This window comes from Mustela lutreola, chromosome 15, assembly GCF_030435805.1.
Source record: "Mustela lutreola isolate mMusLut2 chromosome 15, mMusLut2.pri, whole genome shotgun sequence".
In the NCBI taxonomy this organism is placed as follows: Eukaryota; Metazoa; Chordata; class Mammalia; order Carnivora; family Mustelidae; genus Mustela; species Mustela lutreola.
The window spans coordinates 21,921,331-21,937,525 of record NC_081304.1 but is presented as its reverse complement, the minus strand read 5'-3'; the positions used below and the strand labels follow the sequence as shown (position 1 = coordinate 21,937,525).

Genomic DNA, 16,195 nt, shown 5'->3' with positions numbered 1-16,195 from the left:
CAACGAAGTGGGGAGGGGGGGGGAGGGGAAATCCTAAGCAGGCTCCATGCCCAGCTCGATCTTACCACCCCGAGATCATGACCTGAGTCAAAATCAAGAGTCGGACGCTTAACCAGCTGAGCCACCCAGGTGCCCCTCTTCACAGTTTTCAGTCTGCATTTCTTTTAGGATGAGTGGTATATGAGAAGAGCCTCCAAGTTAGAGTAGGAAAACAGACTCAGTTGTCTGATATGTTGGGATATTGTTGATACATATCCCAACACTATAGGAGTCTTGCTTGGAACTGTCTTGATTTGTCATCTAGAAACCTGACCAGGTGCATAAAGTCTCCTTTAAAATTCCTATCAAGGGGCACCTGGGTGGCTCAGTGGGTTGGGCTTCTGCCTTTGGCTCAGGTCATGATCTTGGGGTCCTGGGATCGGCCTGCATCCGGCTCTCTGCTCAGCGGGGAGCCTGCTTCCCCCTCTCTCTCTGCCTACCTCTCTGCCTACTTGTGATCCCTCTCTCTGTCAAATAAATAAATAAAATCTTTGAAAGAAAAAAAAAATTCCTATCTGACACAGTCTTCAGAACAGCTCCCAAGACAGATGTACCCTCTAGCCTTGCCACTCACTCCGCTCTGCCACTGCGTGTCTGTGTGGGTACAACACTCCCAGAGGAGCCGACATGCTGAACACAACACACCAGAAAACCGCTTGGTCTATCTCCATCTCTGCCTACACAGACATAGGTGGCTAGCGGTGCCATTGACACATCTTTGTAGCTAAAATAAAAGGCAGGAGGGAGTGATGTGCAGACAGACCGGCAGAAAGATAGATGACAACTTTTCAGCCACTCTGCTTTCGATTGGAATCGTGGACATACAGGATTTCTTGCCCCCTGATCACGCCCACAAGGCCTCATCATGAATCCAAGATGCTTCCCAATGACCATGATGGTGTCAGAACAGAAATGCCTTCCCTCAGCACATGTCCACGTACAGACGCACACACCTCCCACTGCCTCTCCGTGGCCTCTCTCCCAAAGGTGCCTTCCTTCCTCTCCTCTCAACCCAGCGAGCCAAGACTCAGTGGCCACCTGTCTCTGGTCTGGCTCCTTCCACCCACGCTGGCACTTGCCAGGCAGCTCCCCGCCCCCGCAGCCCTCAGGAGGCCAGGGCCCAGGGCCTGGGGCAGGGCACGCGTGGAACAGGTTGATGCTGTTCTCCCGGAAGTAGAGCAGGAGAGGGGTGGGGTCACGGGGCAGGCGGGGTCCCTGGAAGCCTACATCCTTGCCTCCAGAGAGGCATAAAGCTGTCGCCCATGCTGGAGAGGGACAGTAGCTCCCTCAACCTGCAGACTGAGCGAGTCCTGGGCCCTTATCCCTGATCCGGCTGCTGGACAGGACCCGAAACGGCTGTCTGGTAAGAGCTTGGTGACAACAGGGGAGGTGGGGGTGTTCTAGGGATGAATGAGAACATGGGTGGGTAGGGAAGGGCCTAGGAATGCCCTAGAGCCCGGGGAGAACATATCTTCATAAGCCTTGCAGGGGGAAGTGAGAAGTGGTCCTGGGAGCCCCTCTCTGGTAAGAAGGAGACAGAAGTTTCCCGATCCCTTCCCCAGGCATCGGACTGGCCTCTGGAGGTTGTCCTGTCTCATCCTGGCCCACCCGGGGAATGAGGGGTGAAAAAGGCACCTTGGAGCCCATGTGATTGGCAGGTGTCCCATGCACCTGCTTGTGTGCCTCCCGCTTCTCTGACTCTGTGAGGGGCCCATGGGGGCAGTGAGGGCAGTTCCAGGCCAGCTGGTGCGTCCTCTCCCACCCACGGCTGGGCCAGCGATCCTCCCAGCCAAAGAACCTGGACTTGAACCTCTAAGGCCGGGACCTGAGGCTCTGAAGTTCAGGCTTTTGCAGACCCCACATTCTTGCACCTCAGTATATGTCTCCCAGGGCCACGTTCATCCATCCATTTCCTCATTCATTCTTTCCACATACATCTGCCAGGCTCTAGGCCTGCACCAGGTGCTGTGCTCGGTGCCTAGATGACTAAGACTCGTTTCCTGCCCTCTGGGAGGCCACAGTCGAGTAGGCGAAAGCCAAGAGAACAGATCATAATAACACGAACAACGTCAGGTTGCAGGTGTTCAGGAAGGGCGCGTACAAAGTGCTCTGGGGACACAGGATAGAGTCACTAGCTGCCTGAAGGGGAGGAAGAAGGGAGCCACAAAAGAGGTGACCCAGATTGAATCTTAGAGGGATGAATAGGGATTCTTTAGATTGGGAGGGAAGCAGAGGGAACCAAGGCAACGATTGAAATGCCTGGGTGTACTGGGTGGCCCCTGGCGGGAAGCGGGTCTGCTCTGAGGCAGGAGCCAGGGGGTGGGCACAAGGGAAGTGACCTCCACCCAAAGAAGGGACAACAGAGCAGGAGAACCTCGTCTGCCTCCTCAGGCCCTCGGCACCAGTGGGGGCTGCCTGCCTCCCCGGACTCCCCGGTGCCAGCCATCAGAGTTCTCTGGGGGAAGGGAAGCTGGGCAGAGCTGCATGGGAGAAGCTTGACTTCCTTCACGCGTGAAACGTCCCAGCCCGGCTCCAAGTTCAAGTTCATGAGGGACATGAATGAGCTGTGCGCAAAAACCCTTGACAGGCAAGGCTGGCTTCTCTACGCAGCCGTGTGACGTCGGGCAAGTTGCCTCAGCTTTCTCAGCTGCTTTTCTTCCTCACAAAGCGGAGGTGCCTTGCATTGCTCTCAGCTCTGACATTCCTAGTGTCCCAGCATCTTTAAAGGCACCCCCTCCCCCAAAGCCAGGTGATCTCTCTCAGCCGCAGCCCTTACCATGTCCCGGTCTCCCAGCTTATCACTCTCCTGTCTCTCCCCAAAACCCGATCCCAACAGAGAAAATGACCATCTTTGAAAATGTCACCCGAGCCCTGGCCAGACAGCTAAACCCTAGAGGGGACCTGACGCCCCTTGACAGCCTCATAGACTTCAAGCGCTTCCATCCGTTCTGCCTGGTGCTAAGGAAGAGGAAGAGCACACTCTTCTGGGGTGCCCGGTATGTCCGCACAGACTACACCCTCCTGGACGTTCTAGAAGCTGGCAGCTCGCCTGCAGGTCAGTGCGGGTGCGAGGCTGGGCCCCAATGGGTGGGCGCCAGGCCTTGGTTTACGAGGGGGAACCCAAAGCTCCCTCTGCCCAGTTGTGCTTTGGTGTCACGTAGCCCTGAGATCTCCCAGGAGGCAGGGGAAGAGGGATGCCCCTCAGCCTGGCTCCTTTCATCTTCTCTCTCCTGCAGATCCGACAGACTCTGGGAACTTTAGCTTTAAGAATATGCTGGATGCCCGAGTGGAGGGAGAGGTGGATGTGCCAAAGACAGTCAAGGTCACAGGGACTGCGGGGCTGTCCCGGAGCAGTACCCTGGAGGTCCAGACACTCAGCGTGGCCCCTAAGGCTCTGGAGACCTTGCACCAGGAGAGGTAAGAGTGGCAGGGCTGGGGGGCTACCAGGATGGGTGGGTGGTTGGAAAGGCTGCTTTGGGCCCTGAGTTAATGGGCAGGGCCCTCACACTGACCTTCACCTATGGGTCATCACAGCAGAGCTCTTAAAGGTGACCATTCTGGGGGCGTCTGGGAGGCTCAGTCATTAGGTGTCTGCCTCTGGCTCAGGTCATGATCCCAGGGTCCTGGGATCGAGTCCTGCCTCAGGCTCCCTGCTCAGTGGAGAGTCTGCTTCTCCCTCTGTCTGCTGCTCCCCTGCTTGTGCGCTCGCTCGCTCGCTCTCTCTCTGTCAAATAAATAAATAAATCTCCAAAGAAAAAAAAGAAAGAAAGAAAAAGACGACCATGTGGTCCATGGGTGCATCTCCTAACCACTCCTAGCCATCTCTTTCCACGACTCCCAGTACCACTCCCCTCTCTCATTCTCTCTTTCTCTCTTTCTCTCTCTCTCTCTCTCTCTCTCTCTCTCACACACACACACACACACACACGAGTATGAGCATGTTCACATTAACTTGCTATGCGACCTTGGAAAAAATAACTTTTCCTCTCAGGACCTCAGTTTTCTTTCCTGAAAAATGATGTGGTTCCATGAAAACCTCTAGGGTTCCTTCCTAAACTTGACTCTATAAAAGGGAAAAGGTCTTATCTGCTCCCTGAAGCTTGGGCACAGCGTTCTGCTCCCATAAATCAAGCCGTCTGCCCGGTCCTATACCTATACGAGGCAGCCCTTGGGAACACTGCTCCCACGGCACAAGGGGTGTGGCTGATGCCATGTCAATGCTGGGCACCTCAAATGGGGGTGCTTGCCAGGGGAACTGACTTTTAAGTAGTTAAGTGGTGGTTGAAAGAAGGGAGGCAGGAGGGAAGTGATGGGGTGCTTAAATATTCATACAGCCTCAAAGGAGTGCAAAACACCCCACTAGGAGCTGGGGTGCATTGGAATATTTTTGTATAAGAATCTCACAATCGGGGCACCTAGGTGGCTTGGGGGGTTAAGCCTCTGCCTTTGGCTCAGGTCATAATCTTGGGGTCCTGGGATCGAGCCCCGCATCGGGCTCTCTGCTCTGCAGGAAGACTGCTTCCTCCTCTCTCTCTCTCTGCCTGCCTCTCTGCTTACTTGTGATCTCTCTCTGCCAAATAAATAAATAAAATCTTTAAAAAAAAAAAAAAAGAAAGAAAGAAAGAAACTCACAATCTAGGGCTTGTAAAAAAAAAAATCTGTAAAACGTAACTATAATCCAGGGTGAGAGATAGTGTCTAGGAGGACTTTGCCTGAGTTTTGTGGCAGGCTGGAGGGATTTCTGGCTGGGGAAATGAAGGGGGACTTCACGGAGGAGACAGCCCATGATCCAGGCCTTGAAAGATGAGTAGAAATTGAACGTGAAGGTCTGGGAGAAGGACATTAGAAAGACACGTGGGTGAGAAATCTCAAAACCACTAGGGAGCATGAAGAGCTGGTTTGGCAGGAGCAGAAAAAGTAGGAGCAAGTGGGAGGCAGAGGCTAAGGCCCAGATCATGGAGGACCCAGATGCCTGGTCAAGGATGTGGAACGATTCTGTAGGCTTCGGGGGACCCCAAGGATGCTTTGGGGTGTTTGTTTGTTTGTTGTTTTTGGGTTTTTTTAAATATTTTATTTATTCATTTGACAGAGATCACAAGTAGGCAGAGAGGCAGGCAGAGAGAGAGAGGAGGAAGCAGGCTCCCCGCTGAGCAGAGAGCCCAATGCAGGGCTCGATCCCAGGACCCTGGGATCATGACCTGAGCCAAAGGCAGAGGCTTAACCCCCTGAGCTACCCAGGCACCCCTGTTTTTGTTTTTTTAAGATTTTATTTATTTGACAGAGACTCAGTGAGAGAGGGAACACAAGCAGGGGCAGTGGGAGAGAGAGCAGCAGGCTTCCCGCTGAGCAGGGAGCCCCATGTGGGGCTCGATCCCAGGACCCTAGGATCATGACCTGAGCCAAAGGCAGACACTTAATGACTGAGCCACCCAGGCACCCCCCCGAGGATGCTTTGATGTGCGTGGTGATTAATCTGGCCAGACAGAGGAAGTGTGACAACTAGAGGACAGGCAGACAGGCAAGACACCATTCCACTGTCCATCAGAGATGCAAAATGAAGACAAGAACTGGGAAGAGCAGTCAGTATAAAGAGGGAGGAACCCGTTGGGGCTGGGGCACCTTTGGGGCACCAGAATGGACTGGACTTGATGGCTGATTGCAGGGTGAGGGAGAAGGTTTGGTCAGAGATGATGCTGATGGAGAGCCAATGTCCAACATGATAACTATGTTAATAATTGTATGCTGTCCACGGGAAATTTGCTAAGAGAGTCAGTCACCACACATGCACAAAATGGTACCTGTGTGAGGAGCTAGCTATGTTCATTAGCTTAACTGTACCAACCATTTCTCTATGTAGAGGTATGTCAAAACATTCTGTGGGGCGCCTGGCTGGCTCAGTTGAAAGAGCATGCAACTCTTGATCTCGGGGTTGTGAGTTCAAAGCCTTGCACTGGGTATAGAGATTACTAAAAACAAAACAAAACAAACAAACAAAAAAACCTAAACAAACGAACCAAAAAAAAAAAAAAAACCTTAAAAAAATGTTGTATACCTTAAATAAATACAACTTTTATTAAAATAATTACATATATGAGAACGTTAAAAAATTAACTCTGAGACTGGACCCAAGTGATGACATGAACAGAAACAAGGAGACAGACTTTAGAAGTATTTGGAGAGAAAGACTGTGAGCCCCTTCTGGACATTTTGAGTTTGTGGGTCCAGTGAGGCATTAGCTGAGTGACCACAGTCAACAACACTATATTGTATACGTTGTACATCTAAAACTAACATGATGACATATGTCAATTATATCTCATTTTATTTTATTTTTTAAAGATTTTATTCATTGATTTAGAGACAGAGAGAAAGGGACCAAGTGGGGGGAGGGGCAAAGGGTGAGGAAGAGAGAGAGAAGCCCAAGCAGACATCCCCCACCCATGCTGAGCCTGGAGCCCGATGAGGGGGCCGATCCCACAACCCCAAGATCATAACCCAAGTTGAAATCAAGAACCAGACTCTCAACCGACTGAGCCACCCCGGTGCCCCAATTATATCTCATTTTAGAAGAAAAATTTTAAGGCAGTTGGAAACGAGGGCCCAGAGCTCAGGAGAGAAGTCAAGGTCAAGATCCCTGTGGGGCAGTCAGCCATATAAAGATGGAAATTACAGGAATGAGGTGCGGGGAGCGGATGTTCAAGGAAGTCCAGACGGCAGACACCCGAGAACAGAATCTTAAAGAATGTAATATTTTAAGCAACCGAAGAAACTAGCACAGGAGACACAGACAGAACAGGTAGGAATTAGAAGGCTGAAAGCTGGGAGCAGAAACAGGGTGGCTGGCAGGGTGAGACCGAAGCCAGGAGAAGACGGAGTCACGGGGAGGCTTTGGGCAGCAGGGTCGGTGTTGTGCAGAGTGAGGGAAGGTCTGTGAACGCGGCGGGTGCGAGGTCGTTGGGATTTCAGTTGAGGAGTGGAGATAGAAGCCAAATGATTAATTTAGGAATGGACAGTGAGGAAGTGGTGTGTATGGGCCCATCTTTTGAGATACTTGCCAGTGAAGCAAAGGAAAAAAACCAGAAGGGTAATTTGAGGGAGTGGCAAGATCAAAGGACATGTTTCTGGAAGCCAGCAAGCGGGGAGGAGGAACTGGTGTTAATAGCAAGAGAGAGGTGAAGAGACGGGCCCCAGGAGAGATGAACAGGACTGAGAACAGGGAGGAGGGAAGAGAGGGGAAGGCACCCTGAGGCAGAGGGGAAAAGAGAAAGGAGCAGGCAGGGGGCCCTCTTCGGAGCCAAGAGCCATGCCAGATGGTTTCCTAGTTTTCCTCTCAGCATCCCCGGAGGGAGGTGTCATTACCCTCATTTTATGGATGAGGCTCCCCGGACGCAGAGTGGCTGCCCTGCCACCTGGGCTTTGGCCTCAGTCTTCTACTCCAGAGTCCTCACCCGTCTCCCTGACATCACCATGCCTCGCTCCTGCGAGTGGCCGAGGAACAGAAAAGCGCATGATGGCCCCGGCGGGGAGAGGTTCTGACCCATCCCTTCGTGCGTCTCCTGCCCCAGGAAGCTGGCAGCCGAGCACCCGTTCCTGAAGGAGATGCAAGAGCGAGGGGAGAACCTGTATGTGGTCATGGAGGTGGTGGAGACAGTGCAGGAGGTCACTCTGGAGAGAGCTGGCAAGGCGGAGGGCTGCTTCTCCCTCCCGTTCTTCGCCCCCTTGGGACTTCAGGTTTGGTTCTCTCTCTCTCTCTCTCTCTCTCACACACACACACACACCTCTGTATTTAGCCTCTCCTTGGAGCCTGCATTAAACACATTCATTTTCCCCATCGGTGCCTACCCAGGATACTGAAAATGACCCACTCCGTCTTCCTGCTATTCAAGACTCAGGCCCCTGTCAGCCAGACCCAAGCCCACTCTCTGGTCAAGGGTGCCCAGTGTGGCCAGAGGCCTGTTCCAGATGCCACAGGGAGCCATCAGGGAAGGGGGAACTCATAGTCATGGGTCATCCCTCATGGTGTTCCTGGTGTACTGGAGAGAGACATTCTCAGTCTCACGAAGGAGACACACGGGTTAAAGCCCCGAGAACACAGGCCTGGAAAATTCGATGTAGATGAGAAATGCTCCACATACCTAAACCTAGTTTGTATAAATATTCAAGGGGTGAGTTGGAACTGGGAGTAGGGTTAGTCATGGAAGGCTTCCTGAAGGAGGTGAGCACAGGCCAGATGGCGAAGAGGAAGAAGGAACAGGGCCTGTGGAAACTCTCAGGTGGGATGGAGATGCCCGGGCAGGTGATGGAGCTGGTCCGTCCAGTTCCTTTCTGTGTCTACACCAGGAAGGGAGATACACCTCGTCAGCGGGATGATGCCAAAGGGCTTCAAAGTGTATCCCATGGAGCCCAGACTAGGTGGAAAGGCAATCAGGGACACAAATGAAAGGTTTTGAACTTCTTATCTCCCCAGAGGTGCTCGGGCCTGCCCCTCCACGTGTCCCACCCACACCCCATGTCTCAGACTCTCGGAGGGTTCAAAAGTCTTCACTGTCTCTGATCCTAGGGATCCATAAACCACAAGGAGGCCGTGACCATCCCCAAGGGCTGCATCCTGGCCTTTCGAGTGAGACAACTGATGGTCAAAGGCAACGATGAGTGGGGTGAGCAGACACTGGTGTGTTGTCCCCTCCAGACAAGAATTACCCGCATTAGCACTAAGGCGCCCCGGTCCCCTCTGGTGGCAAGCCAGGGAAGGAGTGCTGGAGTTACTGTATTGTGGTCCCAGCTGCCAGGGACAGAACTGCTCTGGAGAGGGAGTAAAGGAGCCCCTGGGTCCTGAACACCTCCAGCATGCCAGGCCCCGGGTTAGCTGGGGGGCGGGGCACGGAGATGAAGAAGCTCCGCCTTCTGCTCTCAAGAAGTCTGCACCCCATGGAGGAAACAGACCCAGATACCAGCACTAGGATGCAAAGCAGAAAATAGAGTCGTCCTAGGATTTACGGAGGAAGAGAAGAGTTCCTTGAGCAACAGAGGTGGAGCAGGGGATTTGGTGGGGCCTTTGGGGACAGGGACCTAGCCCTTAGCGAAGCCCATGGACTTGACAATAGAGAAGGGAAGGTGGGCAGCCATTTAAGGGTCCTCCTGCTCTCGCCTCTCTTATAGATATTCCACATATCTGCAATGATAACATGCAAACCTTCCCTCCCGGAGGTAAGTGAAATTGCTTCCCCTTTCACCCTACCCTGACATCATCTGCTAAAATCCTGCACCTTCCACTAGCATGTGCCATAATCCTTCAAGGAGCCCCTCGTTTTGTTTCCCAAGTCCCTTTATGAAAATATCTGCCCTCAACTTCAGGAAAGGGAGACAGAAGCACATAAATACTGCCCTAGAGAGACAGAGAAACTAAAAGAGACCGGAAGTCAGAAGCAGAAATGAGACTCAGAGATACTGTGTGTTCCCAGACTGTATGTGTGTTCGGGGGAAGGGAATGAGCTAACATAATCTCCGTGTGTTTTTATAATAATCACTGATAAAGCTGCCTTGACATCCGCTCTAGATAAAAAGGCACAAATAGGTTTTATGCTGACATATGTATGTTGTTTCTGTCTTCAGAAAAGCCAGAGGAGAAGTTCACCCGTAAGTTTTTTCTCTCATTTCTTTTTTTTTTTTTTTAAGATTTACTTATTTATTTGAGAGAGACAGACAGACAGACAGAGAGCACAAGCGGGAGAGAGACTCTCAAGCAGACTCCCAACTGAGCACAGAGCCCTATACAGGGCTTTCTCCCTCCACCCTGGGATCAGGACCCAAGCCAAAATCAAGAGTTGGATGCTTAACCGACTGAGCCACCCAGCTGTCCCTTGACACAGAATTTTAAAACTCCAATCTTCTTCTCCTCTTCCCTGAAAGACTGACTGTTTGCAGGTCTCAGCAAACAACTGTCCCCAAAACATGACAGAAATTCCAATGACTTAGGAAAAAGTGGTGGCAGGGGAAGACTTTAGACAGGCTACTCAGGTGGTCTGAAGCCACAGACCTCTGTCCTCGAGGGCCTCCTTAGCTGTAACCTGTCCCACACACATCTTCTGCTCTGTTGCCTAGCATCTGGGATAGATGAGTCACTGAGTCACAGTGATGCCAACTCAGTCAATCTAGGGGCCCCTTTTCACGTTGGATTAGCTTCTTTCCTGCCCCATTCCTGCCTCCCATGAATGGAGCAAGTGTAGCTTCAAGATAGCTGGGACATCCCAGGAAATAGGATGTGTTTCCTAACCCCCATTAATGTTTCATTCCCTGGGCATGGCTACTGTTTTGGAGGAGTACATTCTTGTCTTTTCTTTCCTCTTCACCCCCAGATGTTATCCTGGCATCTGATGCTGGTAAGGAATTTTCTGAGTTTCTCCCAAGACTTTGGAATGAGGCAGTGGGCTGCAGAGAGGGAAAGACAGGTGCTGAGTCCCAGGTCTGGGCAACTGGAGCCGCTTCCAGAAGCTATTCCCCTGGACATAGGCTTAGGATGCCAGGCCCCTAGAGGGTCAGGCCAAGATTCAAGCTAACCTCAATCCACCCATATCCTTGGATAAAGACCCACCCATCCTCGCCTTCACTCAGTCACCGAAGTCATTCTTCTTTGTCGAATAACTCCAGAAGGGGAAATAGACTTTCCTCCTCAACTTTAAGCTGGAGTCTAAGAGAAAGGAAAGTCGATTGTCTACTGTCACGGGATGGGGCTTGGGAACGTGGGGAGAATCAACCGTCCGCTTAGATGATAATGTATGTCCTGGTCCACCTCCTTGCCCTAGACCATCCCCCATAACACCTCAAGTCACGGCTCATGGAAACTTCATAATCATGTTCCCTGGTCAAGAAGAGAGGTCAGGCTCAGGCTGGGAGCAGAGCACGGGGACCTGAGGGGGCTGGATGGGAAGGCTGCTGGACCGAGGGCACTTGGCTTACCATGTTCACTGTCTCAACAGGGGAGGAACATGAGGACTTCAAGACACTAAAAGAAGAAGTTCAAAGAGAGATCCAAGAAGTAAAGAAGCTAAACCAGGCAGGGCAAAACTCCCTGCTCACCTGCCTCAGCAAACTTCTTGGGAAGAAAAAGGAGCTACAGGACCTGGAACTCACGGTGAGGCCCCAGAGGAAGGTTGCTGGTGGGTGGGTGTGTGTGGGTGTCACAACTGGCAGAGGACAGGACAGGACAGAGGTGGTCAGTGGCCGGGAGAATCAATTGTGGGTGTCTTCCTTGAGGCTGGCCAGGTGTCCTCCCCACCCCCACCCGGCTGCCACTGCCCTCATCATGCCTCTGGAAAAGGGTAAACAGGACAGCTTCTCTCAAAGCACCTGCTGACAGACAGAGGGTAGGCTGTGGGCCAGCAGGACCCTTCCTCGGAAAGGGGACTGGAACATTTCCCTCCCAGAGTTCAAGGCTCGGGGACCATGAAATCCAGGAGCCCCATACTTTTCAGAACTTGACACCTTGAAAAAGAAACAAGGAAACGAGAGATAGTTAACATATCTCAAGGGACTCTGATGGGCCAGGCACTGTGCTGGGCCCTTTACCTATGTTATCTTAAATTGCTGCCTACCTTTCCTCGCAGCTCGAAGGGGCTCTAGACAAAGGACATGAAGTGACCCTGGAGGCACTCCCAAAAGATGTCTTGGTATCGAAGGAGGCTATGGGTGGCATCCTCTATTTCCTCGGAGCCCTAACAGGTGAGTAGAGAATAAGGTCTTCATTTATGTACCTCTTCAGTGATAGGAATGAATCACCCGGATGTATGAATGAATGAATGAATGAATGAACGAACAACTCCATGCATGCATGACAGGCAAATTATACCACCGTTAAAATAGTTTATATCTACATTTAAAGAAATGGGTTAGAGGGCCGCCTGGCTGGCTCAGTTGGTAGAGCATGCAACTCTTGATCTTGAGGTTGTGAATTTGAGCCCCACGTTGGGAACAGAGATTGCCTTAATAAAATAAAACAAAATAATAAAAATAAAAAATTGTTTACCTTCCTAAGGATTCACCTGGGCACCTTGGATCATCTGAGAAGGTAGTCTAGCCTTGCTAATAGAGGTTGGGAAGTAACCCTAGTTTTACCAGTCACATAGTTAAAATTTCTACATATAGCTAAGCTCATCACTGGTTAAAAAAAAAAAAAAAAGATTATTTTTTTAAATTTATTTATTTGAGAGAGAGAAAGCGGGGTGAGAGGGAACAGGAGTAGGGGACAGGGTGCAGAGGAAGAGGGAGAAGCAGGCTCCCCACTGAGTAGAGAGCCTGAAGTGGGGCTGGGCTCGATCCTAGGACCCTGGGATCATGACCTGAGCCGAAGGCAGAGGCTTAACTGACTGAGCCACCCAGCCATCCCTAAGCTCATCACTTTTATATAGAAATTTGTTAGCTTTAATTTCAGAGAGTGACATCTTCGCATCTTGCTCCGAATTCTCTTCTTCCCTCTGCATGAAACATTACCCCACTTAGAAAAACTCCCTGGTCCTTCAGGAGTAAGCTGAGATGTCTGTCCCCTTTAAAAGCCTGCCTTCAAGTGCTAAGTCCAAAGCAGACCCCTTGGCTATGGGTCCCTTAACACCCTGTGCTGTCCCTGCACCTGGCTTTGTCTTCTCTGCTAGCCTGCAAGTTCCCTGAGTGAAAGGCGTATGATTTTTACCCAACACCCCAACAAAGGTGCCTAGCATAAAGCAGCATTCAACCTGGGTTAAATGTGTGGATTCATGAACACTGAAATTCCGGAAGTATACCTCTTTTGGGCCTGGAGCCCCCTTGGTACCAGCACTGCATTTTTATATTTATTTATTTACCTCCAGAGCTAAGTGAAGCCCAACAGAAGCTGCTGATAAAATCGATGGAGAAAAAGATCCTACCCATGCAGCTTAAGCTGGTGAGAGAAAACTGCAGGTGCCAAGAGGGTTTGGGAGGGAGTCAGCTGGAACCCATGGAAAGATATAGACTCAGCCTAACAATAGACTGTCCTGGCGAGCCTCTGTTGTAGGGCAGCGGCCCACGCTCAGGGCTCATTTATCTCCATGTTCTCCCTTGTTTGTTATTTTGCAACTGGAAGTTGCAGAGTGAATTTCTGAGCAGTTATCTGGGTTTTTCAGCTTGAAAAGACAGAACACCTTGGCTTTGTTTATTCACAGCCAAGACTGTCTCAATTCACTTCTGGAAAATAGGGCTAACAAAAAAAAAAAAAAAGGGCTGCCCGCCATAACAGGGTGGTTAGAAGGCCCACGTGGAGTTGTAATGTAATGAAAGGAGTTATAGTAAGAGAAAGGTAGCCCTCTTCGTGGCTTTTTTTTTTTTTTTTTAAGATTTTTTTTAAGATTTTATTTACTTGTTTGGCAGAGATCACAAGTAAGCAGAGAAGCAGGCAGAGAGAGGAAGCAGGCTCCCTGCTGAGCAGATGATCCCAGGACCCTGGGATCATGACCTGAGCTGAAACCAGAGGATTAACCCTCCAAGCCACCCAGGCGCCCCCTTCTTCATGGTGCTTATAAGTTAGGAGAAAAGAGGACAGGTTTCCAGTTCTTTCTTTTTATGCTATTTTGGTTCCTTGCAGGTGGAGAACACAATGGAACAGAGTTTCCTACAGGATAAAGAGGGTGTTTTCCCCCTGCAGCCTGACCTGCTCTCCTCCCTTGGGGAAGAGGAACTGACCCTCACAGAGGCCCTAGTGGGGCTGAGTGGCCTCGAAGTGCAGAGATCGGGTCCCCAGTACACATGGGACCCAGACACCCTCCCCCGCCTCTGTGCCCTATACGCTGGCCTCTCCCTCCTGCAGCTGCTGACCAAGGCCTCCTAACTTGCCTTTTCCACCTGCTTCCTGCCTCCTCATGCCTTCACGACCTCCCTGTGCTGTGTTCTTCACACCCAGGGGTATTTTAGAGCCGTCAAGCTGAAGGTGATGGAAACCCCGGCTGATTACCCAAGATAAGTGATACCTGCTTGTCCAGCTCTACCTCTCCCCCTACCCTTTCAGCTCCACAACCCATCTGTTGATGCTTAGATCCTCCAAAAGTGGAAAAGCTCAATTTTTTTTGGTTTGTTTTTTGGAAAAATTCAAATTTTTAAAACTATGAACCATTTCAGCAAAACCAAAAATAATTCACTTCTTATCCCAATCCTCCTGCTTATGCTTCCAAAAATCAAGATTTACTGGAATTAATGGAAAATATTATTTCACTTTGGATGAAATGTCTTTTGGTGTTTTTCTTAACTTCTGCCAGGAAAAAAATAAACACTGTCCTACTACATATAGATCATGTGCATATGAGTACTATTATACTATCCACGGGCCAGTTGGAAAGCCCAGAGAACTATGAAGGTATAGAATGTAGAATCTAGATTCTAAAGTTCGAAAATCATCAAAGCAGCTTGTCTTCAAAGAGGAGGGTTTAGGGTCCTCGGACTCAGGGTGAAGGACTGGGACAGGCTTATTTGTGATACAAACCCAAGAGTAAGGCAACTTGCAAGTATATCAAAGAGAATGCAGGTAAGTCTTTAAAAAAAAGGGGGGGGGGGGACGCCTGGGTGGCTCAATGGGTTAAGCCACTGCCTTAGGCTCAGGTCATGATCTCAGGGTCCTGGGATCGAGTCCCACATCGGGCTCTCTGCTCAGCGGGGAGCCTGCTTCCCTCTCTCTCTCTCTGCCTACTTGTGATCTTTCTCTGTCAAATAAATAAATAAAATCTTTAAAAAAAAAAAAGTACCTAAGAATAAGACTGGCCCCCAACTTTTAAAAAGAAATGGTGATATTATCTTATTTCACCTTTCCTTCTGCTGCCCTCAATTCAGGGTGGTTGTAGGAGGAAGTAATATGGGCTTGCCATATGGACCTGCAAATATGGTTATCGCAATCTTATAAAACTAGTGGGTTCATACCATCCTCCTCTGTCTAAAGCTGAGTTTTAACATCTTTCACCAATTTCTTTTAAAGTAGTTTTATGGGTAGAGTAATTTCTCCAAGGTTGTTGGCCCCAGGAGTCAGACTCGCCCCTTTCTTAGCCACCCTCTCCCTCCCTCCAGTTCCCTCACTCAACAAAAATTCATGATCAACTGCCAAAAACTGTGTTAAGCCATCCTCCCCCATTCTGGGGCATCTTCCAATGCCTTACTACATTGCTCAAAGACATCCTGAGTAATTGTCTGCTGAGCTGGTTGTTTTTCTCTTGTGATGTATACTTAATAAAGAGGTGAGCTAACACCCTAACTATCCAGAAGGGTAACTTCGTAAGGATGAACAACAAGGCTCATCTGTTTTCTGTTTTCCTCCTTGACCCTTCTCGCCCACCTTCAGTTCGATAGGGTGTTATGAAGAAGAGGCTTTAATGAGTTTATTCCAGTGATGATTCAAAAGTCCTGTTATCCATCCCATAGCCCAAGGGGACAGAGAGACAGTTAGGGAGGAATTGGTCAAGGCATGTTCCCTAAAGCCAGAAAAATGCTTTTCCTTCAGCAAGCAGTTGCTCAGTGCAAGGATCTATTTGCTGTAATAATATGACAAGGAGGAGACGAAGAATACCCTCTCTCTTTTTTTTTTTTAAAGATTTATTTTAAAAATAGATTTATTATTTATTTGACAGACAGAGAGATCACAAGTAGGCAGAGAGGCAGGCAGAGAGAAAGGAAGAAGCAGGCTCCCGGAAGAGCAGAGAGCCTGATGCGGGGCTCCATCCAGGACCCTGAGACCATGACCTGAGCCAGAGGCAGAGGCTTAACCCAGGCACCCCAGAATACCTCTTTCTATATGAACATAAAGAATATGGTCAAAGGGGGTGCCTGGGTGGTTCAGTGGTTAAGCCTCTGCCTTTGACTCAGGTCATGATCTCAGGGTCCTAGGATCAAGCCCCGCATAGGCCTCTCTGCTCAGCAGTAAGCCTGCTCCCCACCCTCCCCGCCTACTTGTGATATCTCTCTCTCTCTGTCGAATAAATAAATAACTTAAAAAAAAAAAAAAAAGAATACGGTCAAAGCGTGTTCTCTGCCCTCTCTGACATTACAGCAGAGCTAGATCGTCTTGTAGGGTCTGACCTAGTTTAAAACTTTGGACTTCCATCTACAGAAGGGAGAAAAGTTCAAAGATAGGGAGGGTTTGGAACCGGGATCTTCCTCCTGCAGAATCATT

At 50.0% G+C, this 16,195-nt stretch overlaps 1 protein-coding gene across 2 annotated transcripts; it reads left to right on the top strand.

Moving 5' to 3' along the window:
* The first annotated feature begins 2,880 nt into the window (after positions 1-2,880).
* On the top strand, positions 2,881-14,328 carry GSDMA (gasdermin A). Of its 2 annotated transcripts, XM_059148475.1 has the most exons (11): positions 2,881-3,094; positions 3,276-3,456; positions 7,605-7,770; positions 8,600-8,696; positions 9,199-9,246; positions 9,652-9,675; positions 10,395-10,418; positions 11,016-11,170; positions 11,643-11,757; positions 12,879-12,952; positions 13,631-14,328. In XM_059148475.1, exons 1-11 carry the CDS (start codon positions 2,881-2,883, stop codon positions 13,871-13,873), a joined length of 1,341 nt encoding a protein of 446 aa, XP_059004458.1. In that variant the 3' UTR covers positions 13,874-14,328. The 2 variants fall into 2 exon arrangements, with proteins under 2 accessions (XP_059004458.1, XP_059004459.1); XM_059148476.1 differs by lacking the exons at positions 9,652-9,675; positions 10,395-10,418 and having other exon boundaries at positions 10,968-11,170.
* The last annotated feature ends 1,867 nt before the right edge of the window (positions 14,329-16,195 follow it).